This window comes from Ceratotherium simum, chromosome 4 (assembly GCF_057802395.1).
Source record: "Ceratotherium simum simum isolate JZ-2026a chromosome 4, ASM5780239v1, whole genome shotgun sequence".
NCBI lineage: Eukaryota > Metazoa > Chordata > Mammalia > Perissodactyla > Rhinocerotidae > Ceratotherium > Ceratotherium simum.
In genome coordinates this window covers 11,919,282-11,939,030 of record NC_141903.1, presented here as the reverse complement: position 1 = coordinate 11,939,030, position 19,749 = coordinate 11,919,282, and the positions used below count along the sequence as shown (strand labels likewise).

The window sequence follows — 19,749 nt, the reverse complement described above, 5'->3', positions numbered from 1 at the left end:
CTCTAAGTATTTCAAGTGGCCCTTTTTTTTTTTTTGTCTTTGTCACTTGGAAAGTAGCTAATGGAGTTGACATTGATCTCAAGTGATACTTTCCTGATGATTTAAGAAAGCAAGGAATGAGTCTAAGGTGTGGTACAGTGATGTGGCACCTATGATTAAAATCCCTTTCTGTCCCATCATATGTGAGAACTTGCCCTATTTGGGCAGGATGGTCCCAAACAATTACAATCGCTATTAAGCTTGTAATTCAAGGGCAGCTGCTGGTTTGGCACCCAATTCAAGAGTTCCCTCCTTCGTTCTTCCTCCCCACAAGAGTCCCTGCCTGTGCATGGCTTGGTTTTAGCTGAGCAGGGATGGCTCTGCAGTGATTACAGCCATGCCTGAAGTGCTGGAACAAATTCCAGGATCCCCCTCAGACCCTCAAGTGCACACTTGGCTCTCAAATGCCATCACCTAACAATCTCCATCTGAAAAATATCAACAGCAGCAGAGTCCCAGCCAAAAATCTCCTGTGACGGACCGGCTTCAGGTTGCCAGGGAAAGATATTGTAAAGTGGTGTGAAGTGTGCCCCATCTGAGATCTAACTTTGATTGGTTCCAAGGGGGTTCTGCAGCAGACATCTTGGTTATAAAAACAGAGGGAATCACCATGTATGTGAAATGTACAGGATAGGTAAATCCATAGAAACAGAAAGTAGATTAATATTTGCCAGGGGTTATGGGGAAGGAGGGAGTGGAGAGTGACTGCTAATGGGTAGGGATTTCCTTGGGGGGTTGATGAAAATGCTTTAAAATTAGATAGTGGTAGTTGCAGATCCCAGTGAATATACTAAAAAAACACTGAAATGTACGCTTTAAAAAGCTGAATTTTATTATATCTGAATAAAGCTGTTATAAAAAAAAAAAAAAAGAATAGGTGGTCAGGCAGAGCCAGGAATAAATAAACAGATAAAAACAGAGGGGATCAAAATCACCTTGCCCCTGTGTCCATCTGTCTCCCTGTTAAAGGAGCCTCTGAGGGCAATAAGAATTCAGGGAATTAAGGGAAGGCCAGTCATATTCCAGCAATCAACTGGAATGTTCAAAGAACAGAGGCAGAAATCTGCTCTGATCCTTCTCCGCTGAGGCTGTCTAAACGAGTTGCTCATCCATTCATTCATTCATTCAGCACTACTTCTGTGCCAGACACTGTAGCCTTGTGCTGGGGATATAAAAACAAGAGAGACAGACTCCCTGTGCTGGAGGAGCTCACAATCCATCAGGGAACACAGGAGAGTCCAAAAATAATATAAAACCATGTGCCTAGGGTTATGAAAGAGATGTACCCAGTATGTGCTCAAAAGGGGCCCAGATGTATTACAGTTAAATACAAAATGTAAGGAGGGAAACATATCACTTAACTGCCCTGCACCTCAATTTCCTCATCTTTAAAATGGAGAACAATATCTACTTTGAAGGTTATTTCTAGTTTTAAATAAGGTGAAATATATAGAGCGATTATCACATAGCTGGTGCTTATTAAATGGGAGCGATTGTTCTTAGATGATCTAAGATGTCCCTCTAAACCCTGGTTTTTTATGAATGTAGATAGAGCTGACAAAATTTTCGTTTCTAAGCCTGCAAATGATTGCTCCTATGACTGCAATTCCCGTGCTTCTGCCATGTGATGTTGATCTGTGTGTCATTGTGAATGCACTCGGAATGTTTTTTCTCTGAGGTCATATATTTTGTGTAAGCAAGAGAACTACAAATTGTTCTTTACGAGTGAGCACAGCCCTTTCCTTCTCTGGCACTCCGTTCAGGCTGAGTGGGGCCCTTCCATCAAGGACAGCCCCCTGATCCAGGACTGTGCAACCCAGGCCGTGAGGCACTGGTCAGAGCTGTAGCCGAGCGCCAGAAGATGAGAAAGAGGACATAGTTTGGCTCATTTCTTTATCCTCCGTTCTTTTTCTCCACCGTTCTGAAATGTGGAGAAAGGCTGCAGCTTGCTGCAATAGGAGCCAGATCCGAAAAATACTGCAGACTGGTCAACTGCCCTGCAAACCCAGCTATAATACCATACGTGGGTCAATAGTGAAAAATAAAAGTCCATTCTTTAGGGGACAGATCATTCAGTAGATGCTAAGACAGGGGGGAAGGGAGCAAGTTGAATGGCCAAAGTGCCCAATGCTTACATACAATTAAGTTAATCTCTTTCCATCCGTTTCCAAACACAGGCAAGTAGATCTGGACCAATCCCCACCCCTCCACCCCTGGGCTGTTGACAAAGTATCTCCAGTCAGAGCAGGCAGGATGAGCTGGGACCCAGTGTGCCCTTGTTTCTGCCTCCAACAGACCTAATTGCTGCTCATCCCTCAAGCCACTGGTTACAGGAGCCAGGGCTGCAGCGCGGAGGAGGAAGTTTGTGGAGGGCCTTTGGGGAAGGCACAGAAAAGAGACGGTGCTGCAGTCTGGCTGTTCTGGCCTATTTCTCCTGATTCAAGCAGCATCGGGAGGTGCAGACTTTTGAGGTGGGCGATTGCCTGCAATTTCTCACAAGATTTCATTCTGCCGTTTAAGCAAATGTGCAAAAAATGAGTCCAATAGAGTTTTCCTCTGTATTTGCTAGGGTGTGTATAAATCAGGGCAGGGGTCCTTGTTCCCTCCCTATGTGAGTATACTCTGGGGCCTCGGGCTCCTTTGCTCATGGCAGAGTGGGGAAGAGACCCTGGGATCAAAGAGCAGCTCTGCTACTTGCTAAGCTACGTGACCTTTGGCTTATTACTTAACCTCTCTGAACCTCACTTGCTGGATCTGTAAAATGGGGATGATAAGAGAGCCTGTCTCATAGGAGTGAGTGGGGATACATGGAAATAATTTATGTACAGCACTTAGCAGAAGAGCAGACACACAGGGAGAGCTTAACTCATAGCACCTATTGTCAATATTATTATTTTGTGTCATTAACATGGATTGTTTTGTTTATGGAAATGGAACATTTCTGAATCCAGGTTCTATTTCTGCAAGATCTCAGAGAGATGCTCTGGAGACTGCCTAAATTACTGCTTGTGCCATGTCACTTAGTCACTATGCCCTTCTGCAGACAGAATTTGAAGGTGGAGAATTGAGGTTGGCAATTTTGCCTCCATACGTCAAGTTGATATTGCCTTCAAGAGCTGCCACTTCCAAGAGCTAGGAAAACTGGAGTGGCCCAGGAGGTACTCATCATTTTCCCCAGAGCTGTAGATACTGATGCTGTTATTACTATCATCAGTATTGTTAATTATAACACATAGTATAATATATAATAATGTTTATTAATACTTACTATGTGCCAAGAATTATGCTAAGATCTTTATAGATATATTCTCATTTGATGCTCCTAACAAGTGTATGAAAGAAGTAAAATTACTATACCCATTTTACAAGTGAAGAAACAGAATCAGAAAAAAATATGTAGCTTTTCAGTGGTCACACGGCTAGTAAGTGGCCATGCAGGGGTTCAAAGCTGCCCACCAGCCTGGCCATCTGCAACGGACTCTGCTTAGTTCTAACAGAGGCTGTTATTCTTGAAAATCCTCACCTCTGACTCCCTCTGGCTTCCACTCAAGGTCAAATTTGAACAGGATGTTGTGGGGCCAGTTTTCATCAACCAGAGACTCCAAAGTCTCTGCCAACACCATCCCCACTTCTAGCATCTTCAGATTGCTCTCAGGAGGTAACTTGCTCCAAAGATGTGGTTCACTAGAAGAAGGCAGAGAGTTTGTGGTTAATTCATCATCCTGGGGTCTGAGGGGTTGAAATTTTTAAAGACCAGCAGTTGGCATGCCATCTTCAAGAATGAGTGAATTATTAGCAATTGGACAGGTCTCTACTTTCATTTTTTCTTTCATACATTTTATCATCATTTTTAATCACCAGGAAAAATTGTGAGGCTATCTTAGTTTATCCCTGCCTGCTACTCTCATCTGCACCCCTCCTTGGCAAGGGTAGACCTAGCCTAAATGCCTTCCCCAGCTGTTTATTTAGGAAGAGTGCAAAACAATAGCCAATTATTAAGAATTTACTTCCTTAACTCCAAAGAAAGTTCTTACTTTACACATTACTTAAAATGTGGGTGTTAGTTGTTTCCACGTGCTGTTTGAGCAGCACTAGTCTAGTCAACACAAGAGTTGATACTCCAAGATTTTGCAGTCCTCACATGTAACTTTGTTGGAATTGATATTGTTACTCAACAAAGAAGTACTGCTTTATTCTTCTTATGACTCCACTGTCAACCAATTGGCATTTAGGAAGGACAGAATATGTGAAGGGCATCCCTGTTGAGATCAAAATTTTGGGCAACTGCCGCACAGCAAATCTAAAAACACAGAATCATAGATCATTCAAGCAAACAGGACCAAACAAGCAAACAGGACAAATTAAGTGCTCGTTCCAGGACTTAATTTTTAAATATACAGGAAGCACCTTCTCTATATATTCACTTATCTTTGCTAGGAGTCTTACCTGTCCCGCCCTAGCTTTTAACAAAGAACCAATATGCAGCTCCTTCTTCCTAGAACTAAAAGCCACGCAGCACCTAAAAATAAATTCCAGGTTCTCACCTCAAGGTAAATCAGGTACAATATAATAGGTTAGCACTGCAATTTTAATGGCAGTTGCCTTTTGCTTGCTAATAGCATACTTATTAGGTTGATACTGTGTAAGCATTTATGTTACCTAGTTATTCGTGGCTCAATTGCATTATGTGATTTCATAGTTATGTAATAGAAGAGCCATTAATAATATGCACATTAATCAAGCCCAATAAATATGTTGAACTTAGAGTGGACCTGAAGGTTCCTCCATCAAGCTGAGTTATTCATTTCTGTTTCACCATAGTTTGAAGACATCACTTGCCTTCAAGAAGGGCTTTTCATGTAATTTGGCTTCTTAGAAAGAAGCAGTAAGGCATGTTGCTGACTATTGTTTGCATTTTTAAAATGAAAACCATCCCATCAGGCAAATGCTTGGATGACTGTAATGAAAAAGGATAAACGCAAAAAGTGCTTGAGGTCATTAGTTGTGGCAGAGATGTTATATTAGAGGTACATGACCCTCAGAGAATGCTAAGGTACCCCAGGTTAAACCAGCGGTCAAAACCATAAATGTCTACCAACTGGTGACATAAATGCATACATCCGGCTAGAGTAAGATAACAGGGATTGTTAACAGTTTCTCTATCTAACTGTTGCCATGAGGGAGTACAGACTCAGTATTTTCATTTTGTTTTTGTTTTCAAAGGAAGTCAGAAATCTGGAACACTATATAAAATCTCAACTTCAGATTTTAGTAATATTCAGCTTGGGGGCTGCAGGTTTGTGACACAGATAGATGAAGTCCAGATTTACTCCCTCTCCTCAACTCTGGGCTCCTTGAGAGCTGCAGCTAAGTCTTATCCATCCTTTCATTCCTGAAAGACCCGAGCAATGCTCCAGGCACACGGTTTTGGGGAACTTGCCAGCCATCAGGCAGCATTGTTAGTACTTTACATGCATATCCTCTTGCTCCTTCACAGCAGCCTTAGTGGGTAGTTACTGCCGTTGTCACCATCTGGCAGATGAGGACACTGAGAATTCAAGAAATGAGGTCGCAAGCCCAGGTTCACACAACTGGAAAGTGGCAGACCCAATCCCCAAACCCAGTTCTTTAGATTTTATCTCCTGCCTGCTGGCGAAATGCCCCTCCTGGTGCCCCACGTCTCTCTGTGTATACTCCCGTGGGAGCATTTACCACTCTGTACTGCAACTGCCTTTCCCTTCTATCCCCTGCACCTAGTTGAAACGTGACTGTTGGATAGATAGATAAATGAGCAGTACAGTGTCAGAGTGGAAATGAGCAACAGTAAGGAGAACATCTTTTGACACCGAGGATGCTGGATAGTTTTTGTTGTTGTTACTCTCAATAATTTGATTTATTTGCAGTTGCGTGTTGCTTTATAGGAGGGCAGGGTGAGTGGAGAATTAAGTATTCCTTCATCTTCCCCTGTTCTTCTTTCTGCATCTCCTCCCTGAAACTCTAGGCCTTCTCTTTAGGAGAAATGGAAAGAAAGCCTGAAATCTCTTCCAATGAACTGGAAAACTCACCCTCCGCTTTATTGGGGACATACCACATAGCACTCAGGCCGGTGGTCCCGTTTCCCCCTCGGCGCCACCCCTGGAAAGGCAACCACAGGAATTCCGCCCACACAGAACGCAGATGGACAAAGAAGGGTCACGCAAGCTGGAGTAGGCAGAGAAACTTTAGCTCAGGGTGAATAGACAGGAAGCAGGAAGGTTCCAGTATTTCATTTAGTGAATTAAATCCCTCACGTGGTCTCTTTGAACTTTGGGAGAATGTGTGGTCTGGTGAGCTGGAGGGTGGGGGCTGGAGGAGATGGAAGGTTAGGGCTTGGGTCTGAGGAGGGCGGGTTCTCACTTGTGCACTGATTCATCTCGTCTTCCCGAGGCAAGCCTCATAATTATCCAACTAATGGAGAATAATGACACCACTTGGATGGGCGTTGAGAGAGGGGGAAAGGAAGGCATGAGAATTCATTAGCTGTGTGTGAGGGACTTGGATAGCATCTCTGAAGGATCATTATTACATCATTTCACCTCCTCTTCTCACTTCTTTCCACTAATACGAGACAGACAAATGCTAAATAACTCTATAATAATACATTACTAGACACACAACAATGCCAGAAAATATAATAGCCTGCTACGGCTATGAAACTCCCTCAAGGATATATTTAAAATGTCACTGGTGCATAATGTAAAATGCGAATTACAGGTTCATTTGGAGGACGCGATTTAAAATCTACACAACTGTACAGTGGCATTTCCCACTGAGTTTTAGTTTTAGTTGTCTTTTTCTGAACACCAAAAAAAAAATACAGAAACCATCTCCCAAGTAATTTCAGCCCAGAGATGCAAACTTCGAGGAACCACTTTCCTCCCTATTTTTCCTTCCTGTTTTCGTTGGTCATGATGCTCTCCAAACCTACTATCTTCCTGACATGTTGTCTTTCTTTCAGAACGTTTCTGCGGGCTTCACAGGAGCCACGGAATGTAGATTATACCTTTTGGAGATGTAACCTGGCCACATAAGGAGACAAGTAGTTGAAATTTGTGTCAAATTGCTTGTTTAAATGACTTGAGCCAACTTCTTAAAGCCAGGACAGCAGGGGCTGAGGATTTTAAAAGTTGGCCAGGGCCAAAATGACAAGGCTCTGCAGTCACCTGGTGAGCTGCCAACCCTGACTGGAGGCTTCAAACAATAAACTTTCTCAAAGGACACAAATTAAAAGTCATGTTTCAGCAGCCATTATAGGCTTCTATTGCATAGTGAACTACTTCCATTTTCATTTCGCTTAAAATATTTCATTTCGTAGATTGAGAAGGGGTTGCCGGGAAAACCCCGTGTGGAGTTGTCATCTGTGGTCATATTTACTAGGGGATATATACAGAGGTACAGTTCTCCTTTGTGTGTTTTTGCTGCAAGGATAGAGGACTTCAAGACCAGAAAACAGGATGCAGTTTGGAGTAAGGGTCATGGTTTGAAAACACCAACCCTGACCTTCTCCAGAGACTGAATCCTCAGGGCTCATCTCTCAGAGGAGAGACATTATCAGCTCGCTGATCTGAGCGGGCTCACAGGTGTGTTTTGTTGACTCTCATTAAAAAAAATTATATATAAAATTAATTATATATATAAAAAATTATATATGTATATATATACACGTACACAAACACACACACAAATTTTTTTAATTGTCAACATTTAAAAAAGACAGGAAATTGTATCTAAAAGTCCAGATCTTCAGCTTTCCTAGAAAAAATAGAAGATCAGGCTGCCTTGAGCCCTCATGCCCACGTGGCCACATGGACCTGGATCTGAGTGAGGGCTGCTTTCTACCCTCTCCAGGTCACCTCAGCCCATAACTGGCCAACTTCCCTTTCTTGCCTGGCCCCTACAGGTATTTGGATCTGCTACTCCCTGACTTAGAGTGTGCCATATTCTTATTACCTTTAGGAAGAGGAATGTATGCAGTGCACTGGTTTACCAGGAAATGGTATAGGGACTCCTTACAACAATGATTGGCTTTGAATGTCGTGTCACTTTCACTGCAGTATGCATATGTTTCAAATGTTTGCACTGGTCAGCCCTCATCAGCCTGGGTTTGCTAACCTAGTTTTTCATTCTTCATTTGATGCCTATGGATAAAAGCAAGTGAAAGCATATTATTTATTAGTAAGTAACACTGGGATGCTTTATGCCCTCTTATCTGTGTCTCTGCTTTGTAACTTGCAGCCATTGTCAGCATAGAGACTTGGGTTCTAGGCTCTCCTCTGCAGGTTTGCAGAGTGTCTGAGGCTGTAACCTGTAGCTGCTAATGGCCGTTTCTCCTTCCTCTTTTTTCAGGCCCTCCAAACCACCACAGCCAGTCAACTCTGAGGCCCCCTCTGCCACCCCCTCACAACCACACGCTGTCCCATCACCACTCGTCAGCCAACTCCCTTAACAGGAACTCGCTGACCAATCGGCGGAGTCAGATCCACGCCCCAGCTCCCGCGCCCAATGACCTGGCCACCACACCAGAGTCTGTTCAGCTTCAGGACAGCTGGGTGCTAAACAGCAACGTGCCACTGGAGACCCGGTAAGTCCCCGCCACCAATCACGCCCATCTCCCTACCTGAGTCACCCACACAATGCTGCTGGGTGGCTCAGAGTTCTAGTGGGGGAGAAAATCTTGGCATAAATAATGGGACAAGTTTACCACCTCCTTGTTGTTCCCTTGGTAATTTGACCCTGGATGGTAGGTTGATAGGTATTTCTTTGTTCACATGTGTCTCCTTTTAATGCTTGTTTACTCTCTTGGACAGCTCTTGTGTACCCAACTAATAGAATTAGCATAACATATTTTTACTCAAAGGCTCATGGGAAACATGCTTATAAGGGTATATTGACTGAAAGTTGCTGATAAATTATGCATTTGGCCTTTCTTGAAGTAATAAATGAAGACTCATTTGAAATTAAGTGTTTGGGGAGACCTTGGAAACAATCCCTGATTCCAGACTGACAGAAGTATAATTTTAATTTATATTTCATCCAACATGCAGTCCCACTTTAATCCCTCCTGTACACACTAACAGCTTGATGCCTGAGGGGCAAACAACAATGTGTAAAAACAAACAGCAAGGAAAAAGGGGCAGCACTTATGTTGGGAGGGAAGAGTTTCAGAGTGATCTCCAGGCCTCGCTTCTTATTTTGCCTTTGCTCCCGTCCTTTTCCCACCGTTGCTTCTGGTCTTCCAAAACCATGCCCACCTTCGTGACCTGAAAGAAGGTGTGTCAGAAACAGCATGGTGGGCTGGGGTGTAATTGGCAGTGAAGGCGGTGAGTGGGTCGGCCAGATATTGGAATGGCCTTGGTGCCTCCATCCCCAGACAATTTCATGATTGTGTGCTTTAGTTGTGATTGTTTCCTTGTCTGAAAGAATCATGGAGACTAAACAGAGAAAGAGGTTAATCATAATGACCCTTCAAAACGTTCTCACATAGTTTTTAAACTCTAATAACTGAGATTTGAGGAAAAACAGAAATAATCTGTAATCTTTCTGGTAATGGCCAGTGAATTTTCTGCACTCAGCTGAAAACAATTTTGCAAGCCATAGCATTTGATGTTATTTCTTGTCTATAACACTCTTTGGATTTTTTTAAATAAGATCTTGAACATTAATACGTTGTGCACCATTGTCACTGTAGTCACTCCAAACTGTAATAAATTTTATTTTCTGACAATTATAGGTTATTTTAAACCATGCCTACAATCTTAATCTCTAAGGCTTAAAATATGTGAAATCAATAGAAACTATATGCATATATTATATATGCTGGATATATTTAATGTCTGCACTGATATAGTAACCCATTAATAAACAGCTTTGCTGGAAAGTTTCCAGGCAGAAAGCTGACTGGTCCACCAGGCTTTCCTTGGGATATTGTCATAGTTGATGGTGGTCTTTAAGGTTAGATAAGACTTTCTTTTTCCTCCCCATAATTATGATCTGCCATAGAGTTTGTTGGGCACTAGTCAGCCTATTTTTACATTAACAGACTATTGTTTGAAAAATAGTTTCTGGATATAAAGGCTCATAGAGCAGACTAGATGGAGAAGGAGAAGGGGAAGGAGAAATGCAGTAGCTACTGTAGAAAAAGGAAAAGGAGAAGGAAAGAAGAGGAACACCATCACCATTAACAACCGGCTTTTATTGTACGCTTTGTATATGCCCCACATGAGTGCTTTACATGCACTGTCTCATTCAAGCCTGAAAGCAATCAATCGAGTAAGGTAGGAAGGACCATAGTTATCACCATGTTAAAGATGCAGACTCTAGATGTAGAGGGGTGAAGTAACTTCCAAGTGGTCTAGGGTTTCAGGGAGATGGTAAATTATGAGCCACATTGGATGAAACTCTGGTGGTTCCTACACACAAAAGAAGATGGTGAGATGTCTGACAGGTGAATAACCACAAACCTACATTTATTGTCCTAATTGTTACACTGACAGGGCAAGGACCATCCGAGTGTTTGCACCTCACAAGGAGTCTCCCCTTGGTGATAAGAAAGCATATGCTGCATGTACAAATCTTCCATCTCCCAGCTTCTGATGCGATCAGTTTGTTTTCTAGGAGATTTATTTTGAACAGCCATTTGTAATAAAGTGTTCCCTGGACAAGGGTCTGGTAGAGAGGTCCAGCAAAGCCAAGCATATCACCTTCCTGTTTCCTGAAGTGAGCTCTCCTGGAACTGGTTTTCTGACCTGTAGAGTCCTCCTCATTGGATATTTGGATCTTTGGCATTTCTCCAAGGATTAGGGCTTCTCAGTGATGCTCTTGGAGGCAAGTTAAAGACAAAGCTTGGGGAATAGACAGGAATGCAAAACCTTGAAGCCCATCAGAAAAAAGAAACAAGAACAACACCTGCGTGTTCTTTGATCAGTAGATTCAAGGGCCAAGGATTAGAGAATGTCAGGCCCTTGGGATGAGGCTATTACCAGAAGTCAAACACAGAGTGCAGAAGTCAGCAGATATTTGAAACTCCAGTCATGGCATTGAATACATATAACTTGGCTGTGCAACTGATCTCGTACATGAAACTTGAGCAGTAATGAATAGAATTGTTGAGCTTTATGTTTCTCTTGTAAGTATTATCCAGTCTGTCTTACATTGGCAAATATTTACTGAGTCCCTCGTATATGCCAAGCACTATGTTAGGTACTGGGGAGGTAACAATTAAAATATGTATTCTGTCCTTAAAGCTCATACAATCTAAAGGAGGAGATAGGCATATAAACAAAAGGATGGTACAGTATGTACAATAATGGAAGTGTAAAAGTTACAGTGATTGCACAGTGAAAGATGTGATTAACTCTCCCAGGAAAAGTTTCACAGCCAAGGGGCTATTTAAGCTGGGTTTTGAAGGATGAGTAAGAGTTTAGTAATAGATTAATAGAATAGAGTTTCCTAATAGATAAGTGGAAAAAAGTCAAAGATTTTTGCATATTATTCATTCGCATTCTCTACTGAGTTTTCATGTAGTCTTGGAAACCGTAGAACTGAACAAATTCACTCATTCAAATGCCGAAACATTGTGAGTTTAATACTGTTATTTTCTTACCCATGAGAGAAAGTGTAGGTATGGGAGCTCTTCTTTTGGGGGCATGATGCCATACTAGGATTCCCATTCCTATCTTTCATACCAAATAAGAATTGATTAACCACATCCAGGAGAGAGAAACATTGAAGGCAAAACATTCTGGAGGACAATCACGATGTAGTCATCAATTTTGAAAATGCAGTGGAAATTTACAAACAGCTTCACCACCTCTGCTCTCATTAATACAGACATCTGGGTGTGATGGAAGAATTTCATAACTCTGGGAGGTGATGAGCCACCCCCAGAGACTCTAAGCCAAGTCCAGTGTGTTTCTTTAGACCGGTGAGGAGCAAGCCCTTGCCTCTCTGCATTGCTTTTTGATGTTCCCATCAGTCTTAATGAGGCATGTTAGATCTTCCTTTGACTATGCTTTTCCATTTTCTTTCCATGACAAGTAGAATCAGAGGTGCTGATTAAGGAGGCATAGCCAAAAAACTGGGCTGTATCAATTTGGAATTTAACGCAAGACAAAAATGCCTGTAAAGAAAGTTCTGTAATCAACGGTAGTCATAAAAAAGAACAATGCATATAAACTTCTATTACTGAATGCAGTCAATTTATGCATAAACCATAATATAATCCAAGAAAAACCAACATAGAGCAGAGGAACTAATTGCAAGCAGTCTGTACTGTCTTTTCTAACGTAGCGTGTAACAAATAATTCTGCCCACCATCTTTCTCTCAGCCTGTTCACAGAAGGTCTTAGAACAAAGTCCACATGCAACTCTTGGTTGATGTCTCCTGTCTATTCCTTCCTCTCCTGAGAGAGACAAGGTCAGGTATCTTCCTGGCCAGCTGCTGCTTTGGAAGTTTCTGAAGTCAGCCTCTTTTGTCTAAAACCGTAGAAAGCAGCTCGATGACGGAGCCTAACTTTCCTTCCTTTATGCATTTTTGCTGAAGCCAGCTTCTCTCCCTAAATCTTTCTCAGCAGCAGGAGACTAAAGAGAATCCCTAAGCAAGACAAAACTTCCCTCTCAGTTTACTTTTGCCCTGAAATACCAGAAGCCCTAATTTTAACCATCAAGATCCTCAAGCTACAAACAAATTTGCAAGTTGTTTTTCAAAATAGTCATCCATTATTCATTCAAGAAACATCTATAAGAACCTACCACGTGCCAGGCACTGGGGATTCAGCAATGAGGAAGAAAAGCAAAGTCCTTGCCTTTGCAGAGATTCCAGGCTGGATGTAGACAGAACGGGAACAAATGATTAGACAAATGCCCCTACAATGACAAATGTAGTAAGTGCCATGTGAGGTAGAGAGAAGTCTCAGACTCATGAGAAATTAGCATTTAAGCTGAGCCCTAAGGATGAGTAGGTGTTAATTAGACTTAAAGAATGTTCTAGGTGGCAAAAACAATGACCCACTGGGGGAAGAAACACTAAGATGCCAGGAACAGATAGCAAGCTAGAAAGGCAGGCGAGGGCAGGGTGGTGCGAGGATTTGGGCTGGGTTGAAGATTTTGGACTCTACCCCAAGAACAGTGAAAAGTCATTGAAGCATTTTAAACAGGAGAATAAAATAATAACATATTGTTTTGGTTTGGTTTTAATTATGGTAGCTGCCATATGGCGAGTAGATGGGGGGTAGGGTCAAAGGTAGCAAGACTAAAGGTCCAGTCTGGAGAATGTTGTGATGGTTAAGATGGAAGGTGGTGTAGCTTCCAGTAGGTCCCTGTAGCTACGGCATCTATAGCTTTTTGGCTTTCTCCTAGCAATCTGGCAAGAAGGTTAACATTCACAGATGTGAATTAACGATTGCGAGAATGCAGAGATGTGGGTTAGGCAGGTGTGAGTATGACGACCAATGTTTTCACTTAGGAGGCTGGGTGGATAGTGATGTCATTTAGAAAACAAAAGGTCAGTTTTAGGCATGTTCAATCTATGATGCAAAAGAGAATTAAGTGGAGCTGTTATTGGCCAGATTCAGTTTGATTCTAAAATAATAGATGTAACACAGAAATTCATCCATTTACAAATAATAGCACATTTAGTGTATCCAGAGCGCTCAGCAGTTGATTTTTCTCTTTGAAAAAAAGTTTCTCCAGAAACTTTGTTAAATTTAATAGTAATTCTACATGATTATATAGGTATGTGAATAACAACTTTTCTTTATCAAATACTTTTTGCTTGACACTGAGTTTTATATATATGATCCCATTTAATCCCTTTACCTCTCCTGTTAGGTATACGTTACTCTCCCTATTTTAAATAAAGGGAAACTGAGGCTCGGGAAGATTAAGTTACCTACACATCTCCAAATAAGTAAGTAGCAGAGCTGGGATTTGAACCTGAGCCTACCTGACTCCAAATCCCATGTTCTTAATCACCACATGCACTGGGCTTTGGGACTAGAAAAACTAAACAAAGTAGAACTATGCTTTTCCAGATGGCAAACAACAAATTAATTTGCCCAGGCCGTGGAAATGGTGATGTCAATGCATTTTAAGTGACATAAGGCAAGAAATGATGTATGGATGAATTCCAGCCTGTTACTAGACATAGACCTAGTCACTGACAAAATCGTAAGCCACGCAGAGGTAAGAGCCCCTTCTCTGCAGCTCTGCGGGATCCGTGGCAACCTGGGATGGTAAATCTGAGGCCTCGCTGCTCCGTGGCGGTGGCAGCATAGGATATGTGTGACCTGATTTACAGAGGTTTAACGCTCTGTGTATCACAAAATGTGAGAGCAAATTGACATTGCAGGAATAAGAAACACCGCTACTGTTTTAGCTCCGTGATTTGTAGAATTTTTATCTTCAAACAGGGCTTTGCCCGATTGGTAAGAGAAAGGCAAACAGCTAGAGGTATGGTGGCCGACCCTTTGGTCATACTTTGAGTGTCATCGTTGTTCCTGTTAGCAGGAAGTTGTGAAAAGTGCTCTGTAAAAGAATTGAGCACACCGGGCTTGATGAGTGACATCTAAGGAATCTAATTTTGGTATCAGAATTTCAGACAACACACTTCTTGTCTCCACGATGAAGCAATCTTAGCCTAATCTGGATGCCTTATTGGTAATGCATATTTGGGAATCAAGACGCAAGACCTTTAGTAAATAAGGTTTTCATGGAGAAGCAATGAGATTGTGCCAACATCCTCACCATGCTGAGCCCGGAGACTATTCCAAACTTGTTCTCAGATTGATTTTTCTACCTAAGGATTAATTTTCTGACAGAATCACTGACAAGCTTGGTCTTGAGAATATTAAACCAAGGTAACCTGTTTGCTTTTTTTAAAAAATATTTTTGAGTAAGGTTTCAAACTAGAATTCGTTCTGGGTGAACCAAATGCATTCAAGCACTTTTCAAATCAATAGGCAGCTTGATTTCTCCATATTGCAAAACATTATGCCCCCTCTAAATTCTCATCAGAGGCAACGTGGAAATTAATGAGACCTTTAGGTTAGCCTTTCAAGCTCAGCCTTATTTTATAGCTTTACCTTGCCTTTTTGACACCATGATCCCGCCTGGCCACCAGCAGCATTTCACGTTGCAGTGCACTTTAATTTTGTAGTTTTCTTAGTCTTCCTTGAAAACTGGCAGCTTATTAATCTCAATAACAGAGCTGCTCAATAGGCAAGCTCTCCAATGAGAAAGCAGACTGTGTCTTTTTTTTTTTTCTTGGCAGATGGAGACAAGGGGTTGGTTATTGGATAGAGGCAAAGGGGGGTGATAGAGAAAAAGCCAGTTAGGAAGGGCACCCTGGACCCCACATCACTTTCCAATAATTGGCAGGAAAATAAAGAGAACTTAGTTTAATCCGCTGCTCTGCAATTTATGGCTTGCAGTGTTAAACACACTCAAACCTATTAATAAGAAAATAAATAAAGTGTTACAGCACGTGTGCAAATTACAAGGTGCATTAAGAAAGAAACAAGCCTTACATCTTATTTAAGACCACTCCAGCCTGCTCTTGGCGTCATTTGCAAACTTGGAAGCATCCTTGAAGGTGGAGGTATCCAAGGAGAGGCTGTCCTTTTTGTGTGTGTGTGAGGAGATCAGCCCGGTGCTAACATCTGCCAATCCTCCTCTTTTTTGCTGAGGAAGACTGGCCCTGGGCTAAAATCCGTGCCCATCTTCCTCCACTTTATATGGGACGCCTCCACAGCATGGCTTCACAGGCAGTGCGGCGGTCCACGCCTAGGATCTGAACCGGCGAACCCCGGGCCGCCGCAGTGGAGTGCGTGCACCTAACCGCCTGTGCCACCTGGCCGGCCCTGGGCTGCCCTTTTTAAATTTGGCTCTTGCTTGTAAAATTAAGACCTTGTTAAGTTTATTAAAGCTTTGGGGACTTGAACTTCTTACTTGTAAGTTACCACAGCTAAGCCTCTAGGTAGAAAGAACTTTTTTTTTAAAAGCCATCCCTCCGCAGCCTGGACCATGGGGACCCAATTACAGATTGAGGCCATCTCGTGGTCGTGCCTTGTAAGCACAAGACTCTGCCCTGAATCTGTGTAAATGTCGAAGACTCAGGTTAAGTTCACAGTTGGAAAGAGCCAAATATTTCCATCTCTGTCTGTGCTCTTTCACCCATTCAGCTAATATCAACTGTCATTCCCTTGGGGCATTTCCTGAAGCCTTCCCAGAGGATATTTTATCTGGCTCAGACAGCAAGAGACTTGATGAAGCGCAAGTCTTTTTCTAATTCTGGCTCCTCAATGATCCTTTTCTTTTTCACAGAAGCCAGATAAGGTTTTCTTGGTTCTCCCAGGCAGGGGAAGTAGGCTTGCAACTTTTCTGAAGGTTCCTTTGATTTATTAGTCTCAGCCTCACCTATCTTTGTGAGTTGGGATCTTGTGTCCCCAGAATTGTAGTCTGTCACAAGGCGCTCAGCCAGTTCTCTCTACTGGGGCTGCATCCTTTTGATTACAGGAGAATGTTTAAGAAAGTTTTTCTCAGATAGCTTCTTTTCCCTCCAAAACCCACCAAACAATTTAGGACTATTCTGTGAGTCTTGTTTGCAAATATTCATTTTTAGAGGTCACGACAATGCTGACAAAAGGATCATCCTCAAAATTGGGTATTTTTAAATCCCTTGTAGAATCATTTCTTGCTCAGAATAACTGTTTGAGGAATCAGCAAATGCCTCCAATTTCTGTCATCAGCATTTTAACTATGTGCGCCTTATATTTGAAAAGAGAATGAATAACACTTCTCTTCTGTTTGTTAGATTGTGTTGAAATTGTATTTCAATTTGTGAAAGCTTCAGTTGGGTACCAGCATCCATAAGTCCATTTCTCAACATTCATCCCTCCTGTAAAGATGTTGCACACCTGTGATATGATGATTACAAGCTTATTTTTTAAAATTATTTGAACAAATGGCTTAAAAATCCTGCGGTGAGAGGAAGGTGGGAAATGTTGCTCTTCTTGTATAGGTATGTGCTTTGCTAAGAATTTTAAAGTCACTAATCTTAGTGAATTTTTAATCTCTTGTCAACCCAGATCCTCTCTACTGTACTTGGGAACATGGGATAAGAAAACATAAGGTGCTAATAGGGCCATTTAAGTGTTTGGTGGGACCCTGGGGAAATCTATCCCACCCTGGCCACTTCAGTAAAATGAGAGAAGAAGTGGAAAAGCCCTTTGGGAATGGCGGGGGGTGGGTGCTATGTACACATGGGTTTGTGGATGTCTTATACTCAGCTTAGGGCTCCTGCCTCTGGGTATGTTAGTGTCCTATGTGGTATACCGAAGGCAGAGGACTGCAAAGATCATCTCTAGCTTCCAAACCTCAGAATCCATGTGAAGAGAAACTGTGGCCCTATTGAAAATCTTTTCACCTCCTAGAAACAACTGAACACTCTTTGCTTTTGTTTTTGTATGTCACTGTCTCCTAAATGCTTGCTTTGTGCCAAGTATTCTACTGGCGACTTTGCATGATGTTACAATTTGAAGCCGTGTGGGATAGAAACCATTGCCCCCTTTCAGCATGTCAGGAGGATGAAACTTGGGAAAATGAAGAGTCTGGGACAGAATCAAGATTCTGGCAGAACTGGATTCGAGGACTTAAGTCAGGCATTAGGAGTCTGTCTCTCAGCTTTGCTTTTCTCTGTTTCCCAACATCATTCTTAAGCAGGCCTCCTTTTGTGAGATCTTTGTGGGAACTACAGGCTGCATTCTCATAGCTCAGAAACCTAACAGAAAGAAGATTTCTTCTTCCTGATATTTCAACAACACTCCCTTGATTGAGTTTCATTGAACCCATAGAGGGTCACATGCCCACAATGGACCCAATCCCTGAGGCCTGGAGAATGGACCACATTGATTAGCTAGACCTGGATCACATGCCCATGTCGAGCCTGATAGTGGGAAGAAGGACATGGCCATAACCAAACATGATATTAGGAGACCATAAAATGGAGGCCTCGCAGGCAGAAAAAAAAAGACAATCTAGTTCAAGTTCAATGCTAGTTTTGTCCCAGCCCAGCTGCCTTCTCTTATTGCCTGACTATAGTGATTTTATCCTCTGGGCCAGTGTCCTGGCCAGGGTGGGAGAATTTCAGGGCGCTGGGTTATCTCACTTGCCTGGGCACAGAAGGGGGTTTACAGCTGATTCCAATATGAAATAGAAAGAATAAGTTCCACTGACTAATTCCCACCCCCTTCTGATGCATCACCCTCTCTGGTTCACTTCTCAAACGTCCCACAACTTTACCTTTGAGTTCACTGTAGCCACTTAATGCATTTTAACTTTTATTAGTCTCCTGATGTCTCTTTTAAGCTATCATCTTCTTTCCTGCAAAAGTGCTCGGATTCCACATTTTCTAATTAAAACATGCTCATTTAGTGTCTCACTAACCAGTGCTCTTTACGAGGGCTCATGATGAGAAAGTTAACTCAAAACAACTTGATGCATTTCCCATCTCCTGAAAATGGCTTGAGAAGCAGTTTTACCTGTATAAAGTTGAAGTACTTTGGAGAATTTTTGGTTTTTCTTTTTTAATAAAACCATGAATGGGAAACATTTAAGTCCATGCTCCAAGCTCCTCTTCTCAGCAATGCATTTTACCCTCTTTGTGGTGAAAATCTTAGGTAGGATATTTTACAGGGGCCGGTCAGCTCCATAATGGACCATAATATATGTAATACCAGGCTATTTCTACATTTAATTAGACAAGAAGTTTTGTCCTAAAATGCAACAAGTCTTCATGTCAATAATTATGCCCACTGCTATTTCCACTCCAGTGAATTAATTTGATATTACTAGAAGGAGTCAGGCTCAGTGTAGGAGCGAGAAAAGGTAGCACACATACATTTAAACCCACCTAGGATTTCCGTATAATAATGTGAGTTGCATTGGCATGGGTGTGAGAACAGGATGGGCAGGACATACTCAGTATGTGTCTGGTATACTTTGTTTTCTGAGTTTTCAACATTGTTGGCCTTGTCTGAGAGTATGAAAGCAGTGTTAAGATGGGAACCTCTTCATGTTCTGCCTATAATGTGCGTCTTCAAATTTCGTTTGGGGAAAAGGAAGTGTAGAATTCTCTACAGAGCTAAAGCCAAAGGGCTATTTCAGGCACAGAGGGAGAGGAGGGAGGAAGGGAGAGAGAGAGAGAGAAAGAGAAGAAAGGCTCTGGAGCTGAGGATATAGAAATAAGTACATGTTATCTTCTGGGAAGTTGGTCCCTTGATTCTGACCACTACTTCACAAGGCAGACCAAGAGAAGGAATCAAGGTCAACACAATTTAGGTTGACCTGATCATTGAAGAGAAGGGGAAATCATTTGACAGAACAGAGGCAGAATTTTCAGATCACCAACTAAAATGGTCCAATGGCTGTTTTACAGATGAGGAGAGTGAGGCCCAGATGACTCTTCAAAGCTTCGTGCTCTGAATGTCCGAGCAGGGCTGGAAGGCAGGCCTCTGGCTTGGCTTTCCTCAGCACATCCCACTGTCCTGCATGATTAGAGGACTTCATTGCCTGTTCATCCTGCACAGAATCTTTATCTCCATTTCCTTCTGCAAAGGAGTGATTGAGAATTTAAGACAAGGAGTTAGAGCACATATTGCAACAGATTTGGTCTTT

General features: G+C 42.2%; 1 protein-coding gene across 2 annotated transcripts in view; it reads left to right on the top strand.

Annotated features, from left to right (window-relative positions):
* Positions 1–19,749, top strand: part of TENM2 (teneurin transmembrane protein 2) — a 573,466-nt gene that overhangs the window by 284,436 nt on the left and 269,281 nt on the right. For both annotated transcript variants that reach the window (XM_087429448.1, XM_014786118.2), the window contains exon 3: positions 8,425–8,659. In XM_087429448.1, coding sequence (XP_087285574.1) covers positions 8,425–8,659 — 235 coding nt within the window. The remainder of the gene's footprint in view (positions 1–8,424; positions 8,660–19,749) is intronic.